The sequence below is a fragment of the Wyeomyia smithii genome, chromosome 3 (assembly GCF_029784165.1).
Source record: "Wyeomyia smithii strain HCP4-BCI-WySm-NY-G18 chromosome 3, ASM2978416v1, whole genome shotgun sequence".
NCBI classification, from domain to species: domain Eukaryota; kingdom Metazoa; phylum Arthropoda; class Insecta; order Diptera; family Culicidae; genus Wyeomyia; species Wyeomyia smithii.
The window spans coordinates 135,049,352-135,076,542 of NC_073696.1; the positions used below are offsets into that span (position 1 = coordinate 135,049,352).

Here is a 27,191-nt window from a genome sequence, read left to right on the forward strand (position 1 = left end):
TATATATATATATATATATATATATATATATATATATATATTAATAGTAAATTTATTCTTTTCGCCACCTTAAAAACACTAACTCACGCAAGAAACATTCGGGATCGCCGACACAGAAAAATTACAGTTATTTATCCGTTCCACTTGTAAGAAGAGTGTCTGCAGATTGTAATGACATAACCTAACATCATACAACAACTAAAATCAGTGCGCAAATATGGGAAATTGTCCAACACTGCAAATGTATTTATTATTTTCGCCATCACTGTACGTCTTCAGTTTACCCATTATCTCTTCTCGAGAGGCTGCAGTTGATCAGCTATTGAAGGAGTTTTAAAATAATGTTCATCATTTCGAACAATTCGCGGATAACGAAAGTAGCGAAAAATTAAAAAATCTCAACGCACATGCTAGAAGAGAACGACGGACAATGTGTATCTGGCTGCCAGAAAGTACCGCGGTGGCATCTGAAATCTATCTCATGAGAGACAATGATCTATGGTGCACTTTCTCACATGTATGGAAATTACGCACAATATGTACACAGCAGAGCTATCCGCGGTTCTTTTTACAGTTTGTTTGTTGAGCATGACAGAAGAGGAAAAGAAATTAGGAGAGAAAAAATACAGTGCGTCTTGAACTGTCCTACAGATCAGACGTTTTTTCGGTTGCTTGCGGACTGGTCTTTGACTGCCTATAGCTTCAAAGTTTGTGTTTTGTCAGTGTGTCTTTTAAAGACTACCTGAAAGTTATTTTCCATCAGTCTTTCTCAAGACTGCCTACTTTTGAGTTTAACATTTGTTTTAACTTTTTTCGTATCACCTGAAATGGCTGGACGGAAAAAGAAACCTCGCATCGCTGCGGGGAGGAAAAGAGAGGCATCTCTTTCTGACACTTCGAGTGTCTGTAGTGACAATCCTTTTGATATTTTGCCTGAGCAAGAAGCTGGTGAAATGGAAGTTATGAGTAATGAAACTATACAAAATGTAAATTCTTTAAAAAAGGAAAAAGTTCCACCTATTGTGGTAACTATTTCTTCCGAATTCAATATTTTCAAAAAGGAACTTTCAACGTTTGTTTCTGACGTTAAAGTTACCTATCAAATTGGTCGTAGAGGCGAATGCCGCTTATTAGCCGACTCTATAAAGGGTCGTAATCGTCTTATTCAGTATTTAACTGAAAAGCTGTATAAATTTTTTACATATGACACGAAGAGCGCCAAGCCGTTCAAGGTCGTATTGAAAGGTCTCACCAACGATCAAACCGTTGATGAGATCAAACTTACTTTAACAGAATTACTTGGCATAGCCCCTACCCAAGTAATTCTAATGAAACAAAAAACACGAGGCGATAACAGTCAGAGAACTGGAATTTCCCTTGTTAATTATTTAATTCATTTTAACCGCAATGAGGTTAACAACTTAAAATTTTTTGAAAAAGCACATGCTTTGTATAATGTGCGTGTAAAGTGGGAAATTTATAGGAAGTATGACGGAGGTGAAAAGCATATCACCCAATGCCGTCCTTGCCAACGTTATGGCCATGGTTCCAAATTCTGTAACATGGACCAAAAATGTCTTAATTGTGGAGACTCTTCTCACAAAAAGGACACATGTCCTGTGAAAGAGAGTAAAAATTTTCGCTGTGCGAATTGTAACGGCAACCATATGTCAAATTTTTACCAATGCCCAGTCCGTTTAGCAATTGTTAAGGCAAGGCAAGGTAAACAAAATTCAATTTCTCAATTAAAACCAACTTCAAAACAAAATTCTCCAAGCGTACCGACGCATAATTCTCCAAGCGTGACGCATAATTTACCTACTCCTTTGCATACCCGTTTAACTTATGCACAGGTTACAGGTAGTTCGACCATTATACCGCCTAGTGTTGGTAGTTCGAAAATGACCGTTAATATGGGTAAGCAAAACACGCTAGAAAATAATTGTACACCTATTACTCCAGCTAATATTGCTGCCGAAAATATTTTTTCTAATATCAACTGCCTGGGGCCTATTACGGCAGGTAAACTTTCTTTTTTGCAACAGGCAATGTTCGATCTTTTGAACGCCATGTTGCAGGCAAAATCAATGTTTGAAGCCATTCAAATAGGCACAAATTTTACTATTAAAATTGTTTCTAATTTAAAATGTAGCAATGATTTTAAATAAAGCAATTAAAATATTTAATTGGAATGCTCGCTCATTGAAGGCCAATGAGAATGAGCTTTTTAATTTTTTAACAGTAAATAATGTGCATATTGCAATTATTACTGAAACATTTTTGAAACCTAACATAAAATTAAAATATGATCCCAATTACGTGGTTTATAGATATGATAGGATTCAGGGTTCCGGCGGTGGAGTTGCCATTGTTATTCATCGCCGAATCAAACATCGTGCTCTTCCCCATCTTGAGACGAAAGTTATTGAAACTTTGGGAATTGAAGTTCAAACTGAACTTGGGATTTTATTTATTGCGCAGCATATTTACCATTTCAATGCACACGCGAGCACAAAAATTATTTTAAAGGTGATTTACAAAAACTCACCAGAAATCGTTCGAAATTTTTTATAATCGGCGATTTTAACGCTAAACATCGTTCATGGAATAATTCTCAAAGTAATTCTAATGGCAAAATTTTATTCAATGATTGTTCTTCAGGATACTATTCTATTTTGTCTCCGAATAGTCAGTCCCACATGCTTTTCTTCTGTAAGAAACCCTTCAACAATTGATTTGGTGCTAACAGATCAAAGTCATGTATGCAGTAATTTGATCACACATGCTGACTTTGATTCTGACCATCTTCCAATAACTTTTTCTTTATCACATGAATCAGTTTTAAACCCTATGAGCTCTGTTTTTAATTATAACAAGGCTAATTGGGAAAGATACAAAACTCATATTGAGAGAAATTTCAATAATGAGCTTGATTTGCAAAACGAAGTGAATATTGATTCCACTTTGGAAGCATTAAAATGTGTAATTGTTGATGCCAGGAATTATTCTGTTCCAAAGGCTCAAGTGAAATTTGATTCACCAATAATTGACGAAAATCTTCAACTTCTAATTCGTTTGAAAAATGTCCGCAGACGTCAATATCAACGTTCTCGTGACCCTGTTATGAAAACTATTTATAAAGATTTACAGAAAGAGATTAAACATAGATTTACTCTTCTGAGAAATCAAAATTTTGAGACTAAAGTTGAAAAATTGAAACCATATTCAAAACCTTTTTGGAAGCTGTCGAAGATTCTTAAGAAACCTCCAAAGCCTATTCCAGTTTTGAAAGATGGTGAACGTTTTCTTGTATCCAATGAACAAAAGGCTCAAAGACTTGCTCAGCAGTTTGAGAGTGTTCATGACTCAAATTTGAATTTTGTGAGTCCAATTGAAAATGAAGTCACACGTCAATATGATTTAATTTCTTCCCAGAATTTTTTACCTGCAGAAATAATTGAAACAAACTTGAATGAGATTAAATCAATTATTAAAAATTTCAAAAATATGAAAGCACCTGGTGACGATGGAATCTTTAATATACTTATCAAACATCTCCCTGAGAGCACAATGGAATTTTTAGTGAAAATTTTCAATTGCTGCTTCAAAATTGCATATTTTCCCAAATTATGGAAAAATGCAAAAATTACTCCAATTTTAAAACCGGATAAGAACCCAGCTGAAGTTTCAAGTTATCGACCAATCAGTTTGCTTTCTTCAATAAGTAAACTGTTTGAGAGAATTATTCTTAACAGAATGATGTCACACATCAACGAAAATTCAATTTTTGCAAATGAACAGTTTGGATTTCGCCATGGGCATTCCACAACTCATCAATTGCTCAGAGTTACTAATATGATACGAGCTAACAAATCTGAAGGTTATTCCACTGGAGCTGCTTTTTTAGACATAGAAAAAGCATTCGACAGTGTTTGGCATAAAGGTTTGATTGCGAAATTGCAAACTTTTAATTTTCCAATTTTCCTAATCAAAATTTTAAAAAATTATCTTACTGATCGAACTCTGCAGGTTGTCTATCAGAATTCAAAATCTGATAGATTTCCTGTCAGAGCAGGTGTACCTCAAGGTTCAGTCTTGGGTCCAGTCCTGTACAACATATTCACTTCAGATCTTCCTGATTTGCCTCCAGGATGCACAAAGTCATTGTTCTGCGATGACACAAGCATTTCCGTAACAGGAAAAAGTCTTCGTGTCATATGCAGTCGATTGCAGAAAAGTTTAGATATTTTTCTTCCTACTTGCAAAAGTGGAAAATCTCTCCCAATGCTTCTAAAACTCAAATGATAATTTTTCCGCATAAGCCTAGGGCTTCTTTCCTCAAGCCAAACAGTAATCATGTTGTCAAGATGAATGGGGTTAATTTAAGTTGGTCTGACAAGGTTAAGTACTTGGGACTAATTTATGATAAAAAACTTATTTTCAAAGAGCACATTGAGAGTATACAAGCCAAGTGCATCAAATATACGAGATGTTTATATCCTCTCATTAACAGGAATTCTAAACTTTGTTTAAAGAACAAACTTTTGATTTACAAACAAATTTTTAGACCAGCAATGCTTTATGCTGTACCGATCTGGTCAAGTTGCTGTTCAACAAGGAAGAAAACGCTCCAAAAGATTCAGAATAAAATTCTAAAAATGATTTTGAAGCGTCCTCATTGGTTTGGTACACTCGAATTACATAGACTTACTGGTGTTGAACCATTAGAAACTATGTCAAATTAAACAATTAACAATTTTCGACAAAAATCGTTGCAATCCTCAATTGCTACGATAAGCTCTCTTTATAGCCAATAAGTTAGCAATTAAGTTAGTTGTGAGTTTACTTCCCCTTTTCTGACAAGTAGGTTAAATCCCTACGAATAATAAGTCCTAATTGCGAGAGCAAACAAATCCTAACAATGAAAATTACAAATTTCTAATAGTGTTGAGAAGTCACCATTTGTGATTGGACACACATACTCATTATTTACTAATATTTATCATAAATACTTAAGCTACTAACAAATCCCCCCTTAAAAAAAAAGGAGAGAAAAAATAGACTGAGTTGCTCGTGTTGGTCGAGTTTACTTATGTCGAATTAGTTTTCGCGGTGTAGCCTGCACTTTTGTCCGCTAGGTTGTTTTCATACCCGCATACTCACTAGCAATTGAAAAGCCCCACCCCGTTTGTCATTTGTTCCATTTCCTTAGTTGCGTTTGCTTCCGCATCAGAAAATATAACTTGTAATGTAAATCATTTGCAATAGCCTGTAGCACAGCTAAGGGGCCATCCACATACCACGTGGACAGATTTTTAACGATTTTAAAACCCCCCCTCCCCCCCGTGGACAACTGTCCATATAAATTCTAAAAAAATTGTATGGACCGTGGACATTAGACCACCCCCCCCCCCCTAACAGCTGTCCACGTGGTATGTGGATGGCCCCTAACTAATTCATTCCTTATTTAGCTTCCTTCCAGGAAGTGAGCGTGTTTTTTGATTGCCATGTTGCAGTGGTTACAGGCATTATATTTGCGATATCACCAAAAGCGTCTGTGAACTAATGGAAGAAACTAATAGAAAGTATGAGCCTGCCATGGTGGGAGCAGAAAGCATTAGCGTAACTACAGGGGGTCATAGCCCCCTCTAGGATTTCTGTAGCCCTTCCTAGAGTTGATCATACTTGCTTCTCAAAGTTGTACAGTTGACGCTAGAGGACTGTGAATTTCTAAATACCTAATAATAATTTCTTTCATCGACCACACCAAAATAATTGTGAATCTTCTTCAATAAGGCAACAACTTAATCAAAATAATGAGGTGATTGGATACGCATTTACTCTTTTTAATCCTACCTCTCCATCTTTTCTTTTGCCTTCATTGACGCGCGTTTTGATTTCATCAACAAGCAGCTGTCAAAATACAAAAGCGGACATTTTCCCGAATCGTTTGAAATTTTGTTCTCTTGATTGCAATTAAAGGAATCGCCGATTCCGGTAAGTGATTCCAACTATGGACTTCAGTTCATATCACTACAAATCAAATATTTCCCAGGAATGGAAAAGAATAAGAACAGTAGAGCTGATATTCGGTAATTTTTCATCGACTTCCTCCAGCTGCAGTGCCGAAATCGGATCCCACGAGAAATACAAAAGGTAAAAATAAACTTGCTGTACCGTTTTTGCATAAAAAATAAAAATGACATTACGAGACAAGATCGAGCCAGCACTATCGTTCGCGGGGGGAGGGTAGGAGGAAGTCATGTGCTGGATAAGTCGTTGCAATGAGACCTAATAAAAAAGAGGGGTGATGAAATTGAAATTAATGACTTTAGGAAGTAAAAATCAAAGATGTGGTAATTTTAGTTTTCTATCCTCTTGCCCACTGTGTTGTGTGTGCGGTTGTGTGTCAGCTATAACCAGTGTTATGAAAATGACTGCAAGACAATGACAGCAAATTTTCAACTGATCCGGCTCTCATTGTATTGCACAGCTCTCTCTGTTCCCCACACGTTCGGTAAACAGTCCGACAGCAACTGACGACAGCACACATGCAACTCCAAACGGGCTGTTATTTTTCATCTCTATATGTCTGTTGGTATTTCCAAGCTGTCGCAAATGACAGCCTATAATCTTCTGACATCCTTCAACACGAACCCGAGCGGGATGTCAGGTGATTATGATTCACGACAGTAAGGCCGATGAGTAAGAGAGATGGTGCGAAGCTCGTTTTTTTACGTGGGGAACAATATCAACAATGGAAACGGTTTGCTTTGTATTCAGTATACCACCGGCCTGTAAAAAAGGAGAAACGAAAAATTGCAAGTCGATGACAGCCGCAGCCGATCAGCAGGCTGTCAACAGTAACAGGACATCCTCAAAATGAGCAAATTAGGCTGTCATGTCCGAACGAACAAAATACATGCGCAAGAATGAACTATCGTACGCAACACAAGACAGTTTCTTCGCCTTGTGTAAGCTGTAGCTGTATGTGAGCTCTCATGAATAGCTCATGCATGAAGCTTTTAGAGTGAAAAGAGAGAGAAGTCGTCAGTATAGTGTCGCTCTCTAGTCATTTTCCTAAGCTTGACTATAACCTCCTACTTTGTTCTATCCGCCAACCTTATCACTGGAATAGAGTAACCCGATATAAGCAAATTTGATTTGAGCAAACAGATACACATTGTCCGTCGTTCTCTTCTAGCATGTGCGTTGAGATATTTTAATTTTTCGCTACTTTCGTTATCCGCGAATTGTTCGAAATGATGAACATTATTTTAAAACTCCTTCAATAGCTGATCAACTGCAGCCCTCTCGAGAAGAGATAATGGGTAAACTGAAGACGTACAGTGATGGCGAAAATAATAAATACATTTGCAGTGTTGGACAATTTGCCACATTTGCGCACTGATTTTAGTTGTTGTATGATGTTAGGTTATGTCATTACAATCTGCAGACACTCTTCTTACAAGTGGAACGGATAAATAACTGTAATTTTTCTGTGTCGGCGATCCCGAATGTTTCTTGCGTGAGTTGGTGTTTTTAAGGTGGCGAAAAGAATAAATTTACTGTTAATATATATATATATATATATATATATATATATATATATATATATATATATATATATATATATATATATATATATATATATATATATATATATATATATATATATATATATATATATATATATATATATATATATATATATATATATATATATATAAGTTAATTATTTGGAACTCTTCGGGGGATTTAAAAAAAAAACTAAAACTGAACTTCACTTCAACACGGTTCACACTGGAATGATTTTATTGTCGTTAAATTAATTACAGAGAGCTAACGAATAACCTAAATCCCTGACTTAGCACATAACGTGCACCTAGCGTTTGGACACCTGCTTGTGGCTTCGCCGTCCGACGTTGGAGTTATTTCCTGTTGTCTGCTGACGCCGCGGATTCCTGGGCCTGTGCCGGTTAACTTTGAGATTTGGTTTCGTCGTTAACTGCTCCTTGCGCAAGTATTGCTCGTCCCGAGCAATTACCTGTTTTCGCGAACTGCTGGTATTTGATGATCCCAAAAATTGTAACTGCCAATATAAAAACTGTTAAAGTGCTTATTGATACAAATCCGATTATGTTTTTAATGTCGATTGTCTCTAGATGCTTTCGATTTTCTATGTGTATGGCCGGAAGCAGCTCCGACGGAGCGAGTAGTGCCGCTCCCACCACCCAAATGCACTATACCGCCCATTGGGACTGATGCCAGTAATGTTCCCAATTACGGCAACTGGTCGCATCACTATAGGATAAGAGTCGGATTTCGTTTTCGTACCATGATTTTGGGCTGGCACCTGCGCCGAGCTCCCTTAGTAATGTCGTGTGATAACGGCTTGAAACGGCGAGAGTACAACCGGTGCAGGGGTCTCCGTCCCGTAAAACCTGGCAGGCCTTCCAGTACGTTCCGAGTCCATTGCCTGGTGGGAACCCGGCAGGAGTAGGATCAGATGTCTTTTCCTGACTTGCGCCGGTCGGGGGTGTCATAGTTGCCCATGAGGCGCTATGGCAGCCGCCCCTAGCCATGGCCTCACTGCTCCGGCATAGACTACCTTGGGACCATTTAGGCGACTACTCCATTATGGATAAGGATAGCGGCTGGTAGGGGGACCCAATAAACAAAAATGCAACAAAACAAAACTCTGGAGATGGGGGCAGATGGGTTGGAAAACCCATTTGCGCGAGGTGGCATCCAGCGGTCTCCGCCTAGAAAAGTGGAGACGGATGCAGTGAAGGTCGCCTGCGAAGACGGTAAAGGCAGTACGCCTACCGGATCTACGCAAGACATCGCGGTGGCTGGTCCACAGCTATTAAAGGCGGTCGGAAGACAGCGGGACACGCTACCGAGGGTAGTGGCCCTGTCTGAGCAGCTCGATGCTATAATCGAGTTTGCGAAAAGTCGCAGCAATACAACGAAGTACTTGAAGCAGGCCCTCTACATGCTTCGGTCCTCCGTCGATGCTGCGAAAAAGGAGCATGCCGAGCTCGAAATGAAAGCTGCGGCTGCGGAGAAAGAGGAGACGAAGGTGACCGAGCTGGCGACGAAGTCGGTCCAAACGGACGCCAGCACGTTTGCGGCGGTTTTCGCGGCAGGACCAGCTGCCAAACGAACGCGACAGTCCCCGGGAGAGACGGCCCCCGGGGGCACCAAGAAGCGTTTAATCGCAAACAGCCCTCAGACCGGTGTAGGAGTGGCGCAAGCAACGCCCACGGTGGCAGCCAAGGAGCAGAAGGCTCCCGGTAACCCGTGGGTAACGGTTCCGGGAAGGAGTAGGAACCAAAAAGTGGTGGCCAAAAAACCGCACCCGGTTACAAATCCTGCGACGAAGAAAGTTAAAAATAAGGGCGACGCACTCATCCTTAAGACAGAAGAGTCAAAGTACTCGGAAGTCCTTAAGGCAATGAGAGGCGATGCGAAGCTCAAAGATCTGGGGGCAGATGTGCGTAGCATCCGCCGATCCCGCAAGGGAGAAATGATCGTCGAGCTCCGCAAGGAAGCCAGAAACAAGGGCCCAGCCTATCGGGCATTGGCCCAAGAGGCGCTTGGAGATAGAGTGCAGGTTCGGGCACTCACGTCGCAGGTAACCCTACAACTTAAATACCTGGACGAAGTCACCGAGGCATGCGAAGTCGTGGATGCCCTCAAGGAGCAGTGCGAAGTGGTTGTGGCACCAGAGGCAGTTCGACTGCGCAAAGGCCCAGTGGGAACCCAGACCGCCACTGTCAGGCTTCCGTCAGTAGACGCAAACCAGGCGCTAAAGGTAGCGAGGCTCAAAGTGGGCTGGTCAATGTGCCCACTCAGCATCTACCAGCCGCCGGAGGTCTGCTTTCGATGCTTCGAGCAAGGACACAAGTCCTTTAGCTGCAAGGGGCCTGACAGGAGCTCCTTATGCAGGCGGTGCGGTGCTGCAGGCCACAAAAGCAAAGACTGCGGAGAGCCCCCGAAGTGCTTGGCGTGCGCCGGGAAGCGTGACGCAAAGCACATAATGGGAGGCCCGAGGTGCACGGCCGGTAAGCCGACTAGCAAGCCACGGGCGCGAGAGTGACACAGCTAAATTTGAACCACTGCTTCGCGGCTCAGCAACTGCTATACCAAGCAGTCACTGAGTCGTTGTCGGACATCGCCATAATCTCGGACCCCTACCGAATTCCTTCCGGAAACGGTAACTGGATTTCGGACGGGTCCGGTATGGCGGCAATATGGACGACGAGCAGGTTCCCGGTTCAAGAGATAGTGTCAACTTCAAACGAAGGATACGCGGTTGCCAAGGTGAACGGAGTGTACTACTGCAGCTGCTATGCTCCGCCTCGTTGGTCTACCGAGCAGTTCGCAAGGATGATCGACCGAGCCACCGTGGAGCTGATCGGTCTATCACCGTTGGTAGTGGCGGGCGACTTCAACGCATGGGCAACTGAGTGGGGAAGTCGACGCACAAACCAGAGAGGCCGGATCTTGTTGGAGGCTTTGGCGAAGCTCAACATAGATCTGGCCAACGTCGGCTTGAAGAGCACCTTCAGTAGAAACGGCGTGGAGTCGATCATCGATGTGACATTCTGTAGTCCAGGATTGATCACGAACTGGAGGGTAGACGATGGCTACACTCATAGCGACCACCTGGCGGTCTGTTATAGCGTAGACTGTAAAACGAGTCCGCATGTGGCGAGTAGAATTAACACTCCAGCTCCTCGCGGTTGGAGGATATCACACTTCAACGAAGAGGTATTTGCGGAAGCAATTAGACTAGAACACGAGGCGAGCAGAACTCGTAACCTGAGCGCTGATCAACTTGTTGCATTACTTTCGCGGGCGTGCGACGCCACTATGCCTAGGAACCGCCAGCCTAGGCATGGAAGGCCACCAGTCTACTGGTGGACCGACGCGATAGCGGACCTCCGCAGAGCGTGTCTTCAAGCGAGAAGAAGGATTCAACGTGCGCGAACCGACGAAGAAAGGGAAGATCGTCGAGGGGCATTCAGTTCCGCAAAAGCGGCGCTTAAGAGAGCAATAAAAGCTAGTAAACGTGCGTGCTTCGAAAGACTGTGCGCTAGTGCCAACACTAACCCGTGGGGTAACGCCTATAGGATGGTGATGGCCAAGACTAAGGGTGCGATGGCGCCCGCAGAAAAATCACCAGCGATGCTTGAGCGGATCATAGAGGGACTCTTTCCACGCCACGAGCCAAATCCTTGGCCTCCGGCTGGCGAGTCACTTCACCGACGTTCCAGTATCTCAAACTCAGACCAGAGGTGGTCGGCCAACCTGCCGAACACCCAATATATGAGTGACGGCGTTAGCCGTGCCGAGGCAGAGGAGGCGGAAACGGTTACGAACGAGGAACTCATCGCGATCGCCAACTCCCTGAAGGTGAGCAAGGCACCGGGATTGGATGGGATTCCGAATCTGGCTGTGAAGAAGGCCATCAAAGAGGCCCCCAGACTATTCCGGGAAGTCATGCAGAAGTGCCTGGATGACTGTACATTCCCAGAGAGATGGAAGCGACAGAAGCTGGTCTTATTGCCGAAGACAGGGAAACCACCTGGTGACCCGTCGGCATACAGACCGATATGTCTGCTCGATACGGCGGGTAAGGTGCTCGAGAAGGTTATTCTCAATAGACTGGTTAGGTACACCGAAAGTGCAAACGGTCTGTCGAGTAACCAGTTCGGCTTCCGAAAAGGCAAGTCTACGGTGGATGCTATTCTGTCCGTCACCAAAACAGCAGAGGTAGCACTCCAGCGTAAAAGATGGGGCATTCGCTATTGCGCAATCGTCACGTTGGACGTGAAAAATGCGTTCAATAGTGTTAGCTGGGATTCCATAGCCCACTCGCTTCGGAAACTAGACATTCCGGTATCTTTGTACAGGATTCTGGAAAATTATTTCCAGAATCGTGTGCTAGTTTACAGCACAGACGAGGGTCAAAAATGTGTCCCAATTACCCCAGGGGTTCCACAAGGTTCCATCCTGGGCCCGGTACTGTGGAATATCATGTACGATGAAGTGCTGAAACTAAAGCTCCCCCAAGGGGTTGTGATCGTTGGGTTTGCGGACGACATCACACTTGAGGTCTACGGCGAGTCGATCGAGGAGGTTGAGTTGACGGCTTCGCACTCTATAAGCGTCGTCTAGGACTGGATGCGCTCCAAAAAACTGGAGCTTGCGCATCATAAGACGGAGATTTCAGTTGTCAATAACCGCAAGTCGAAGCAACAGGCGTTGATCAGTGTCGGGAATTGCACCATCGCCTCTAAGCGCTCCCTGAAGCTGCTGGGGGTGATGATCGATGACAAGCTCGCCTTCGGGAGCCATGTCGAATATGCCTGTAAGAGGGCTTCAATGGCTATTGCAGCATTATCTCGCATGATGTCCAATAGCTCAGCAGTGTACGGCAGCAAGCGGAAACTTCTAGCTAGCGTGACTTCGTCCATACTGAGATACGGCGGGCCAGTGTGGTCCAAAGCACTAGGTACTAGTAAACATCGGGGTAAGTTGGAAAGTACCTACAGGCTCATGTGCCTGAGGGTTGCGAGCGCGTATCGAACTGTGTCATACGACGCAATCTGCGTCCTGTCCGGCATGATGCCTATCAGCATAGCCATTAAGGAGGACGTAGAATGCTTCGATCAACGTGACACAAGGGGCATACGAGGTACCAGAAGATCATTCTCGATGATCAGATGGCAGCAGGAGTGGTCCAATTCCGTGAAGGGTAGATGGACGCATCGACTTATTCCGGATGTATCCGGATGGGTCGGGAGGCGCCATGGAGAAGTAAACTTCCATCTGACACAGATTCTGTCAGGCCATGGTTGCTTTAGGCAGTATCTACACAGATTCGGGCATGCGGGGTCCCCCATGTGTCCCGAGTGCGCGGAAGCGGAAGAGACTGCTGAGCATGTCTTCTTCGTGTGCCCTCGTTTTGTGCATGCGCGGAGCGACATGATGGTAGTGAGCGGGCCAGACACCACTCCGGACAACCTAGTTCGGAGGATGTGTAAAGACCCAAACATTTGGAGGGCGGTTTGTACAGCCGCCTCTCAAATAGTTTTAGAATTGCAAAACAGGCGACAGGTTGACCACCGACACGCCAGTGTTAGCTAACGGCCAGTCTCCAGGTTAGTTAGCTAAGTTAGCAAAAAGACCTAAAGAACCAAGAGGGTGCACAGAGCACAAAAGCCGCTCCCCGAAGCAATACCTAGCGGTGGTCCCGGGGAGTATTATGGGCTGGAGACTGAAGGGGTTTTAGTGGGTCCGGTCACTGATTCAAACCAACCCCACACTCCCTGAGGTTGGTCACCTCAGGGGTTTGGATGCAAATTTCCCCTTCACCTGAAAAAAAAAAAAAAAAAAAAAAAAAAAAAAAAATATATATATATATATATATATATATATATATATATATATATATATATATATATATATATATATATATATATATATATATATATATATATATATATATACATATATATATATATATATATATAGATATATATATATATATATATACATATATATATATATATATATATATATATATATATATATATATATATATATATATATATATATATATATATATATATATATATATACATATATATATTATATATATATATATATATATATATATATATATATATATATATATATATATATATATATATATATATTATATATATATATATATATATATATATATATATATATATATATATATATATATATATATATATATATATATATATATATTATATATATCAAACAATCCCTTTTTCTGCTATAGAAATTTTTATCCTTTAGTCACCACTTTGAATAGGCCCTTTTGAAACAGCAGTCGCGAGTGTAAATTTAGAACTGATATCCTAAAATGACCTCTTTATCAAAAAAAGAACAACTGTGAAAAGTTTCAGCGAAATCGGAAACGATCGATCAGCATCGATTTACGAAGTTGCGTGGATTGCCCAGATAGATTTTACTATTGGGTTTAGGTTTACTTAGAAATAGAGAGGAATTTATTTGGTTTGGTGTCAAGCACAGCGGTGCCGCACTCCTACGATGTTCCGTTGGACCGTTATTCTAAAAAATGTCCATCAAATCCAAGTGCGGGCTTTGAATCAAGCTCCGTACTGAGTGTCAATGGACAATTTGTTTTATAATACCGGTCCATCGGGGCACCGTGCTACCGTAAAAACAACTACATTGGTCCGTCATGGAAATAAAAGTTCAATTCTGGAGTACTTTGTGATAAGGTCGTATTTCTAAACGTAAACAAAACGAGTGAGAGTTATATCCCTTGTACTTCACAAGCACAAATCATCTCTCACTCGTTTTGTTCACGTCCAGACATACGACCTTATCACGAAGTACTCCAGAATTATTCTTCACTTAGTAACATGTTCTGGATACTCCAATAGAAATTATTCAGCATCTCATTGAGTGAAATGGTTTCACATTTTGAAATAGGTAAGGTAACAATGATCTTCAGAAAATTTAAAAGAGAAATTGTTGAAAATTATATATTTATACATCGCAATTTATGATCAATTTGAGTGTTGTATAACAAACGTATTCTTTTCTAGTCAATTCCAGTTAACACAGCACTGCAGCGAAAAAAATCTTTACCAGATGTCCAACAGCTACCATTCGCTACGAATACTATGAGTAGAGAAGAAGTCTCAATGCTTGGTTCTGCACGGAGAGAGGAAGTGAGGCGGCAAATAGATGAATCAGAACGCTTGAAGGCTAACCCGTTGTTATACCTAGTCAGTCCAAAAGTGAAGGCTAGTTGAATACTATTATAATTATTGTTATTAAGTTTTCTTATAAAACATAATTATTGATTGTATCTATTTTTAGGATTGGTTTTCACGCCAGCAACTTGTGATGTTGGTGTTAATCATTAATATAGCGTTAGCCATTATGTTCTTCAAAATGCTCACATAGCGCATCCTGAGCTCATGTTTGCATTTCAGTACGATACTGGATGAAACATTCGTGTTAAAAAAGCTGGTGTAAAGGATGATATTTAAGCGAACATTATGAGATAACTTATTTTTCGCTGCTGGGCGTTTTTAATTCTGGAATATGAAACACACACACTTCAATAAGCTGATAATGTAACACCACGAACGAATTTCCAGCGGACTGTACGAGAAAGTCACATCATAAAATTGGTAGTCTTAAAAATGCGAATACACACACATACATATATATATATATATATATATATATATATATATATATATATATATATATATATATATATATATATATATATATATATATATATATATATATATATATATATATATATATATATATATATATATGCCTTATTTGTGTTGAGTATTATTTCAGTTCGATTTAAAAAAAAAACAATGCACTTTGTATTATAAACGAAATTTTGTTAAATAATAATTGTTCTCGGTTACTCAATTCGAAAAAATGTAATTCGTTGTTCTCACAGTACCCATACTGAGTTTTACTGAACAAAGAAACTTTACTTTTAAGCAGTTTGTCTAATAACTCAAATACTCACAATACAGAATTTCTTTAGAAATTTGATAAAATTACACAGTGTATTGTGTAAGCCTCCCAGTTGGTTACGAGGCACGGTCCTGGTCTAACAAGCTAGTTAAGTCGCGAATCGCGAATCGCGATCGTGGCGTTCTGTAACTCACGTTTTTTTTTTCATTATCAATACGAATTGCGTTGATGAAGCGTTTTTTTGCTATCTTTAGCGATACTGCTTACCGTGCAACGCACGTGCTGTTTAAATAAACTGTTACCCATACTGAGTTTTACTGAACAAAGAAACTTTACTTTTAAGCAGTTTGTCTAATAACTCAAATACTCACAATACAGAATTTCTTTAGAAATTTGATAAAATTACACAGTGTATTGTGTAAGCCTCCCAGTTGGTTACGAGGCACGGTCCTGGTCTAACAAGCTAGTTAAGTCGCGAAAGGGCTGTTATTTTCACCACGATCGTGGCGTTCTGTAACTCACGTTTTTTTTTCATTATCAATACGAATTGCGTTGATGAAGCGTTTTTTTGCTATCTTTAGCGATACTGCTTACCGTGCAACGCACGTGCTGTTTAAATAAACTGTTGCGCAGTTTAGTCAATGGTCGATTCGATTGTTGCTTAATTGTTGTATATCAATACAGTGCTTTTTCGATTTTATCACGGTCAAAAAAAATTTTACCGTGAATTTGGCGAAACCGTGAATTTAGCGAAATGATAAAAATTTATTTTTTTGTGTTGGATTCAATTGAAATTTATGATATTTTGAGTAAAATGATGCACTTTCATGGTTGAAGGGGGTGTAGGTTCAAGATAAAAATAAACAAACAAGAAAAGGTTAGTTTATGATATTTTTCCCATTGCATTTTTGAGGACTTTCTCCCGGCTATTATACATGCAATATCAATATGATTTGTACTGCCCATTCTTTAGCATAGCTAGCAGAGTCTAATGCTTGTTTATGTGAAATTGTGGAACCGCTATATTTTATAATTTTTAATTCCACGCTCTATGAGGACCAAACTGTAGGGCTATTTGAGTTGTTAACAGATCTTTTTTCTCAACTGCTCTAATAATACGTAATTTTTGCTTCAAAGTCAATGAAATACGTATATCACGGTTTATTTTTCTCTAAATTATGACACAAATTATTTGTAATTGATATGACACTTGGTTGCCTCAGAAAATTGATCAAATAAATTGAGTTCATAAAACTATATACATGCAAGGACACAAGACACAAGTGAAAATGATGTTTCGAATGCATTTTCTACAACTGGAAGTACTTTATTCTTGATTTAAAGTTTTTTTTTTCAAAACGTGATAAAAACGAAAAAAAAAACCGTGAGAAAATCGAGCGTGAATTTGGCGAGTAGTGATAAAAACGACTGTTGATAAAAGATAAAAAGCACTGTAGTAGGGTGCCAATAAAAATCGACTTTCCGAATTCAGTTTAGCTGTAGGTATCAATAGTTTTGTCCGCCGGTATTTGTCGGCCGCATGGTGGCGAAATGAGTACAACACAACAACAATATCGCACGCTAGCCTGGAGGACTAGTAGCATACTCGATCAACTAGATTATTTCAATTCATTTTCGAAATAAACTGGATGTGTATAAGTAGCCTCGTGGGATCACTAATACACCAGTAAAATGCATATACTGTCAAATAGTTTTATCGCAACACGTGCGCCGAGAGTTTTCAGAAAAAAATATCCAGTTTTACTAGTGTTTTCTCAGTTCGCGGAAGTTTTCATTGTGCTAACTAAAATGGGACCAAAAAGAGCAAATATGTAAAAAATAAGAGGTTGTTTATAAGACACGACCGCAGAGTTAACGTAGAATACGACAGCCTGTCTTGTGTCAATGTCTTTCTTGGCATAGGTTTGGGAATACACTCAATTGGGGTTAATTAGTTTAATAGTCTCTTTGCTCCAGATGACGTTTACCTCTGTACTTGCTGTCACTTGCTGCCGTATCCAAAACAAGAATGAAATTGAATTGTTTTGTGGCTGTCTTTTGTAGCAAGTTGCACTAAAATATCTTAATTTAGGCAGTGGCTACGAAGAGGCAATAGACAAGGGCAAATAGTGCATTCTCCATCTATAATATAACAGTTCCAATAACAATTTTCTGCATTTTACGATAGCGTAGATAATTTTAAAACCGATTACTGCAATTAGTAAGACTTGCGCGAAAAATTGTGTGATTCAGGATCACTAGCTTCTTCAGATAAACTTTGAGGTTAATTGTGTTTGTCAATGCCATTTATTGAAAAGTGAATATTTTTTCAACATGGCAAATTTTTATTTAGTTTTGGATGATTTACAGTGATAATTAAATTCTACATGAGGTGATTTATTAGCAATTATGTATATATGAAAATTTCAATCGCTATACTGCTAGCCACACACGCTATGTAGCAAGCCACGCATGCTATAAACTATATAGCATACATAGCAAGCCACGCACGCTAGCCGCACGTTATAGAGCAAGCCACACACGCTATATAGCAAGCCACGTACGCTATATAGCAAGCCACACAAGCTATAGACATGCACATACACGCTATAAACATACACACACGCTATACAGCTAGCCACGCACGCTGCCACACGCGTTATAAACATTATAAACATGCTCACACGCGCTACAGACATGCACCCTATATAGCAAGCCACACACGCTAGCCACACACCTTATATATTAGGGATACACGCTACAAATATTCACACACGTTATGCAGGGCTAGTAGCGAACTTGGAGTAAGATAATAGTGACTTTAGTGACTTTTTTCATTAAAATAGTGACCAAATAGAAATTAAATAGTGACCAAATAGTGACCAAAAATATACAAGAGAGGGTTTGAAATTTATTGTTGAACCATAAATGAATTAAATTTTATCTGAAATTAATGTCTTTAGAACATAGGATGTGCAATGATTTGTTCTCATAGAAAATAACTAAAATCTGTATCATAATTTCACATTGAAATGGTTGTAATAACACCTTGTTCAATATATTCGAATACAAGTTTTCGAGTTATAAGTGTTAATGAAAGTACGTGAACGAATGTATGCACTCTCGAATACGCATTGGTGTGTTGGTGGTCTGTCAGTTGTATCATGTGAAGCTAGGCGAGATTTCGTTTATTAAACCATCGAAAAATACAAGGAAACATTCTCTTTGGAGGATCGTTGAAAATTCTGTCGGCCACGATCTGCAAGGATGCCGCAAGTTGTAAAATTGTGACTGTTATGAAAAAGCGTGTCCGGCGAAATGATAACGTTCAGTTTGTAATTCCCACCCATTTGAGTATAACTATTGAATCGGTCCACAATATTTTGGCCGATTCTTTTAGAAAACGAGGCTCGATAGAGTGAAAATGATACTTTCACAACTCGCTGTTCGCGAGTTTATTGTTTCTGATAAGAAACCATTTGGCCTGAAGTGTGACTGGATACACAAAACAATCGAATGTGGGCAGCAGCAAGAGACAACATTTCAGAGTCCTAAAGGAGCGTTCCTCGATTGCAGAGTACAGCTTTAGTGATGGTCTCGAGAGCAATTTGCAAGCGAGTAAACTTCCTCTGATTTTCATTTACAAAGACGCCGAATTTAAAGCTGTTTATTATAAAACGGTAGTTTTGGAAAAAAAAACGTTACCCCGTGTCTTCAAAAACTCTTCAGAGCTAATTACTATATGCTCCAGTAAGACGGTGCATCAGCGCATACTGCGAACTTGACTCAACGTTGGTATGGGGACAATTCGAGGGACTTTTTGAATAGAAATAAATTGCCGTTAAGTTCACCTGATCTCAACTCAATAAACTTTTTTTACAAAATCTCCAACTTGTAAAACGGTTAAAGCGGTTGTCCAGAAAATCTGGGAATCCGTGCCGCCTGTGACAGCTTCGAAAAGCGTTTGAAGTTGGTTAAGCTAACTAAGGGAGGGGTTTTTCAAAATATATTAAAAATAGCATTGTTCGTTCCGAAAATCTACAAAAACAATACTAAGCCTGTTTGTCCCATCAATGATTTTCCACGCATATTTAACCCACTTGATATTTTCTAATCAAATTCGTCCCACTAAACACTCGTTTGTTTGATCTGGAGCATGGGAAAAATATGCGTAGAACGGGTTATCATTATGGAATTTCGAAATGGTATCTGGTAAACACCGGTAGGTTCGGATGATTGAAAGCAAGATCCTACGAATTGAGACCTCAACACGACTATGCACAATATAAGCTCGAAATTTTTGAATCCACTTCAACCAGGAGGAACAGTTGATTTGAGACAAGCAAATCAAACTATGTTCAAACGTAATTTCACGCACAACACTGGTGTAAGACGCGAGTAGCTTGTTGAATAAACCTTTACATTCCTTTGCACCTCTTAGACAATTCGTTCGTAACGACGACGATGTAAAAAGTTTGGCTTACACCCCACACACATACAAAACACCTTCCGCTGCATAAACGGATTATTGGAGGATGCCAGTCCATACAGAGGGAAGCTGGAGAAGACGATGGATCGTTTCAAACGCACGATCCTGAACGTCGAAATCAGCGATAGTTTTCACAAAATCAAAACGCTAGAGAAAACGAAAGCTACCCTCACGAGCAAAATCACGCAAGTATCCCCCTCTAACACATACACACATTTCTTCGAGCGCCAGGAAACATTCTTTTAAAGAAAATGTCGATCGTTGCAGATTACGACAAGCCGCAAATTTCAACGTCTCTACAAAAGAGTTAAAATTGAAAAATCAAACAAACTCAAATTGAACGATTCTTGGGTTAAAAACATCACAGATGTTGTTATTCTCCAAGAAACGATGGTTCTTTTGGGCTATGGTCCCAAGTTCGCCTTGCCGTTGGAAAATAATCAAGAAATACCATATTTCAAGATTATCGCGGACTTGGAATCAATTCTACAGTCCGAACGAGATGAGAGTTTGCAAACGAACGGTGGTCATACATCACCACCAGACACTATCAATCGTTTTTTGATCGAAGCATTTCATGTCAGCAAAAAGTTCATCCGAGAAAATCCAGACTTATGTGTTGTAACCGCCGATAAGGGTAATAAAACAGTTATAATGAAGAGAGAAGATTATGAGTCAAAAATGAGAGCCCTTATTGACGACATCGACACATACGAAAGGATCGACGCGGATTGGACAAGCAAAATTCAAACGAAAAATAACACGCTGGTGAAATCACTATTCGACCAAAAAATGATTGATCAACCCACCAAGAATCGGCTAACTACATACAACGCGACTTGCCCTAAAATTTATGGACTACCTAAGATTCATAAAGACGGCAATCCACTGAGGGTCATACTGTCATGCATAAACTGCCCAACATATGATCTCTCAAAATACCTTGCTAGCATTCTGCATCATTCGATAGACCACGAGAAATATAACGTACGCAACTCATATGAGTTCTGTACGTTTATTAACAACGTCACACTTCCCCCCAACTATGTATTGGTATCGTTTGATGTGGTAAGCCTGTTCACTTGCATACCGAGAGACTTGGTGGTACAAGCGGTGAGAAATAACTGGAACTTGATCGAGAAAAATACGACGATCAAAGATCAACATGTTTTTATCAAGCTCATTGAGTTTGACATCTCGTCCAGTTATTTCACCTTCCGTGGGGCCTATTACCGGCAAAAGGAGGGGACAGCCATGGGGAATCCTTTGTCACCTGCTTTAGCTGATCTTGTAATGACTACATTACTTGATGATGTGCTTGCGAAGATCGATGTACACATTCCATGTATTAAAAAATACGTCGACGATTTGTTCACCGCTCTCCCAGCTGACAAGATTGAATATGTGAGGAACGCTCTCAACGGGTTCGACTCACATATTCAATTCACATATGAGGTAGGAAATAACAACCGATTACCGTATTTAGATATGGTTCTTATTAGAACCAACGAACAAAAAATCGTGACCGAGTGGTATAAGAAACCTGTCGCTTCCGGGGGAATTCTTAATTTTCTCTCGAGGCACCCGCTGGCACAGAAATTGAATACGGCAACCGGTTTTATTGGGAGAGTGTTTCGATTATCGACGAACAAATCGCTCACGGAAAATTAGCAGATAGTACGCGAGCACTTGCTTACCAACAACTATCCGAGCTCACTGATAATTCGGTTAATCAACAGATTTATCAACCAAAGCACGAATAACGTTGTTGAGGAAGTAAACTCGGAACCAAAAGTATATCGATCTTTGCACCATGTTGACGGCCTCACACCCGCACTTGCACGCAGCATTAAAAAGAACCATGAAAATATCAGTCTGAGTTTCAAACGCGTCAAAACCAACAGACTACTTTTCACGAAACTCAAAGACTCTTCTTCGCATCTTTCAAAAAGAAACGTTATATACCGTATCCCGTGTGCAGACTGCGATAGCTCATACATTGGTATGACTACACAGCAACTAAAGAACCGTCTTGCCGCGCACCGCTCTCTCATGAAACGCTACGAACAGTATAGAGATTCTAGCACTGAGAGGGAGGGAAGGGAAGATGAGTTTAAAAAGACAGCGTTGATGAAGCATGCGATAGAAGAGAATCACAGTTTCAATATAGCCAACACTAGAATTTTAACTTCGGATGACAGGATTCAAGCATTACAGGTGTTAGAAATGTGTTACATCGCATGTGACAGATCCGCAATAAATTATAGAACGGACACGAACAACTTAAGCATCGCTTACTCCGGCACGCTGCGATCTCTCACATGTTGATGCAGACTACTACAGTCTCTAGCACTCTCTATCTCTGTCTTGCAACATTATTTCTCTCCGTTTTGACGCAACATTTCCCGACGGCTTTAATCGTGTGTGATGTGTGTTGGAAGATACTGTGTAAGTGTAGCTCATCCGTTGGCGTTTTTTAAATTTTGAAAAGTCACAAACCAATTAATATTTTGTATATTTTATATCCATAGTGTAGTGCAGTTAACCTAAAGCAATTTTACACCAATGCACCATATTTTGACGAGAACTTGTTTGTTTTGTTTGTAAGTTGTGTATGTAATAACTTAATTCGTGTGACTAATTTATGTAAATTGTAAACTGTTAATCGTAGTTGCCCTGAGGACGAGAAAATATATCCTTGAAACGTCGGCTTTGACATAATAAAACGTGTTTTAAAGAAACCCGTGACCGAAATTGCCATCATTGAACCCATTAAATATTGGTATCAAATGAACGGGCTAGTTAAAGGTTAATTGATGAATTTTATAGTGATTAAGCACGTGGTTCAAAAATTGTGAAAAGAAACATGTTCCGGTGACTTTTTAAATTCACTCGTTTTCCCAAAAATGGCTGGACTAAATTCAACAATTTTAGTGTCAAATGAAAAGTTTGGCTTTCCTATAGGTCCCATTTTATTTGACTATAATCGTATTTTTTTCCAAGCGTTATGTATTAAATTATAAAAACAACGAAAGTCTATTATCTCAAAGATCACACGACTCATTCGAACATATCTAGTGTCATTTGAACGGGTTGTCTCGCAAACTCACAATTAAGAAATTTCATAGCAATTTGATATGTGGTTCAAAAGTTATGAAAAGAATCGAAATTCAAAGACTATTTAAAACTGTAACTGCTTTGATCAAAACATACGGCCTCAACAAAATTTAAATTTGGTATTGTGCTATTCGTACGTTCCCGGTATTGCTCGTGATTGCAGTGTACGAAATTCAAAGTCATTTCTTTTATTTCGCTATTTCTTCAGCACGAATATTTTACTCCTAATTAATAATTTATTTAACTTTTTGCCTTTCTCCTAGAAAGGTATAGCAATCACTTGCAAAACCGAAAATATGAAAGTGCTCCAAAGGGCCGAATGGCTCATATCGCTCGACTCAGTTCGACGAGCTGAGCATTTTCTGTATGTATGTATGTGTGTAAATACATATACACTAGCGCCACGAAGAGGCAGAATTCCTTAACAAACAGATCATCATTCTATAGTACTCAATAGCTTAGACAACTCTGCTGAAGACTTGAATGTTCTATGTCCTAAGATTAGAGAGCTATAATGCATCCTTCATGCTCAATGGACATGTACCACTTTTGCTCTCAACGTTTTTTGGTTGTCATTATTTTTCCTATAGAACAAAAGTGGTACATGTTTTTCTATTGAAGTTTGGGTAAGTTTCTCAACCAGAACTCGTTATGTTTTCATGTACTGTCTTTTGAAACCTTTCCAGCAATGATTTAGTGCAGTTATGTTGGAAAAAATTGTTGAAAATAATTTACTATTTGAGTGTTTTCGTTTATCGCTTCTCCTGAAAAATTCACTTAATGGCACATGTACCACTTTTGCTTTCAACGGCTCAAATAAAGATAACTAATTACTTACATTTTTAATAAATGATTGCCAGTGATGTGAACTATACAAATTAGAAATATATATTTGTATATTACTGTTAACCGTGATATTGAAATCTTCCATTTTGATGATGGATATTTGTATTTATACAAAGTCGCTCAGAACGACGTAAGCTTGTTGTTTTCTCGCCAGACTCGTTGGTTTCATCACTGTTCTCGACCGAGGTTAAGCGCTCAGTTGAATCTGGAATCTTCTTTAAATGTGTAACGTTTCTGTCGTACTTTTTATTAGTATTTATACAACCAAAAACTTTTCTTTCAAAAAGTTGGTTAAGAGTTTGTTTGTTGGATGAAGGTTCCGCATGAGGACAACATCGATAACGACAATGTCACTAGAGTTCGATCTACGCTTAGCGTCGTCTCTTTCTATTCCTATCAATTTTCGAGCAGTATCATTATCCCTGTATTCAGATGACTGGACGGCTAAAGCTAAATCTTCTATGTCAGGAAATTTTAACCGCAACCGACGATTTTGTTTATTAGTATATATCTATATTAGTATATATCTCATAAGCGTAGGCAAGGAGGGGTTAACTTATACTCTGTAAACTGGAAAACTTCTTCCACAATAACCGCGCAACTTGAAATGCAGCGGATTTTTAGTATGAGGCGTATTTTTGTCACGTTAGTGTGTCATTTGAGACTTTTCTACATCTCATTGGTGTAGTAAGTATGGGGAGGGAGATGAGCCATGTCACCCTTTCATAACTTTAAAACCGCTGAACCGATCATCATCAAATTCGGTATGTGGAAGCGGTAGTGGGTGATGTATTTCAGCGACTTTTCATTTTATGTATTTCATTAGTGTGGCAAGGGGGGGGGGGTGGCAAATTAGTTATTTGTAAATTCTTTAATACCAAGCTTGATTACCGTGCCAATTTGTATACGTGGGTTCAAAGTATGTTTCTTCGACATTGATTTTTCTGTATTTCAGTGGCGTAGACAAGGAGGGTATACCAAATTTATTATATGTAAATTATTGATAAATTCATCATAAAATTTATAAAAAGGTGTTTTCGAGAATAATTCGAGGCTTTCACGAGGAGGGGAAGAAAATGGATGAATGTTGTCAACCTATATCAATTTTGAAACCGCCTGACCGATTATCATGTCATTCGGTATTTTAAGCTCCTCTAGCAACGTATTTTTTTTATAGTGGTCCCCGTGGCTCTGTGGTTAGCGATGTCGGTCGGCTAGCTCTCCCACACGGTTGTGATATCGGGTTCGATTCCCGATCGAGTCGAGGATCTTTTCGAGCTAGAAATTTTCTCGACTCAGCACTGGGGCACGGTGTATCGTTGTACTTATCCTACACATGCAAAATGTGCCAAAAAACAATATCGATAACGAATTCTCTCAACTAAGGGTTAGTAAGGGGAGAGGGTTAGCAATAACGAATTTGTAATTTGTAAACTCCAAAATCAAACACGATACCGTATTGTTTTGTATACATGGTATATTTCTGTGACACTGATTTTTCTGTGTCTCAGTGTTAACTTTGTGTCAACGGATTTCCTTAGTTTTTTCAACAATCGTTTGGAAAATTAGTTGCACGTCCATCAAAATGCCGCAAAATTATAATTTTATAAGGTAAACTATTGTACTAATGAAAAATGTCGAGACATGTTTCAAACATAGATTTTGACCAATGAGAACTGGAAAAATGACGTGATATATGATCCAGCATTGGTATTTTTCGAACCGGAAAGATATGCCATTTCGGATTTCAAAATGGCGTCTTCCGGTTTCTGGAAAACAACCGAATACGACATAATATGATTCCCAAAATCGGAGTGATGCCTAGAAGTCGGATATCAACCCCAGACACCGTCTTGAAATTCAAGATGGTGCAACCTCCGGTTTTTAGTAAACAGCAAAACATGGCCAAATCAAGTATAGGTATTTTCAGAAGGAGAATTATGCTCAAAGTTCAGAAATCCACTTTATAGGCCATTTTGAAATTCACAATGGCTACTTCCGCTTTTCATTAAGCTGCCTAAAATGCTCAAATTCTTTCTAATATGAATCTTTCCGTAATCTCAAGAATTCACATAGACCAAAAATCGAACTCTGCCGCCATTTTTTATTTCGAAGTGGCAACTTCCGGTAAAAATGCCAAAAATATTGATTTCAGAATCGAGATAATGTCCGGCGACCGGAGAACAAACTCAGACGCCATTTTGAAATTCAAGGTGGTGACTTCCGGTTTACGGAAAACAGCCTTGATGGCCGAATACCATCCAATATGGGTATTTCTGGAACCAAAAGTGTCCAGAGACCGAAAATCAAATACAGACGTCATTTTGAAATTTAATATGGCGACTTCCGGTTTCTGGAATGACCAAATAACCGATTTCAATTTGTTCACGTTTGGCACCTGGGTCTTTTTGCATGTGCTTTTTGCTAATATAAAAAACTTATTATCAGAACGTTCCGTCAGGTTTCTAACAGTTTTACCTATTGCTATTTTCCCGAATGTATCTGTTAGAGTTTTGATAGAAATAGGAACATTGTAGAAACAGGATTCATTGAAACGGATTTTGGGCATAATACATAAGGCTGAATGCACCTTTAACAAGGTAACATTAGTATTTGTTTGAAATAAAGTACATTTGATAGGTAGACCGTTGTCGTCTTAAACTTATTGGCGCAGTAACGCACAGTGGCAGGTCTCTATACAAAAGTCGGAAAAAACCTCAAAGTCTTCTTTATATGATTGGAAATTACATATTATTACAATTTTGGGGCGGTGAACTCATTTCTGATGTCAGAAAATGTTGAAAATAGCAATTTACGCACCTAAAGTGCCGTTAGACCTTTCTCATGATCAGATTTTTTTTTGCTTCAATCTTGCTTAAAATTTTGATAGGAGAACCGCTCTTATATTCATCTCAACACCTATATTCATCTCATAGCTCTTATTGGTTCTATTTATTGTACAATTTTACTTTTTTTTTAAGGTAAAACTTGTTTTATTTTACTTTACGAACTAATTTCATTTTTTGTCATATTGACTTACATTTAAGTTTAGTAAAGCGGGCAATGTATGTGGTTTCGCGGGAAGATGAACGGGAATAGAAGGTGTGACTAGAATTAGAAAAAATTTTCCCTCGTCCAGACGGGACTCGAACCCTTAATCTCCGTTGTCTCCGGCAAGGTGTTTTGGCCA

The 27,191-nt window shown here is 39.5% G+C and overlaps 1 protein-coding gene across 6 annotated transcripts in view; it reads left to right on the forward strand.

Annotated features, from left to right (window-relative positions):
* LOC129732842 (uncharacterized) overlaps window positions 1–15,286 on the forward strand; it is a 42,479-nt gene extending 27,193 nt beyond the window's left edge. For all 6 annotated transcript variants that reach the window (XM_055694162.1, XM_055694164.1, XM_055694165.1 and 3 more), the window contains exons 4-5: window positions 14,643–14,843; window positions 14,920–15,286. In XM_055694162.1, the coding sequence (XP_055550137.1) occupies window positions 14,643–14,843; window positions 14,920–15,006 (288 nt within the window). In that variant the 3' untranslated portion in view covers window positions 15,007–15,286. The remainder of the gene's footprint in view (window positions 1–14,642; window positions 14,844–14,919) is intronic.
* The last annotated feature ends 11,905 nt before the right edge of the window (window positions 15,287–27,191 follow it).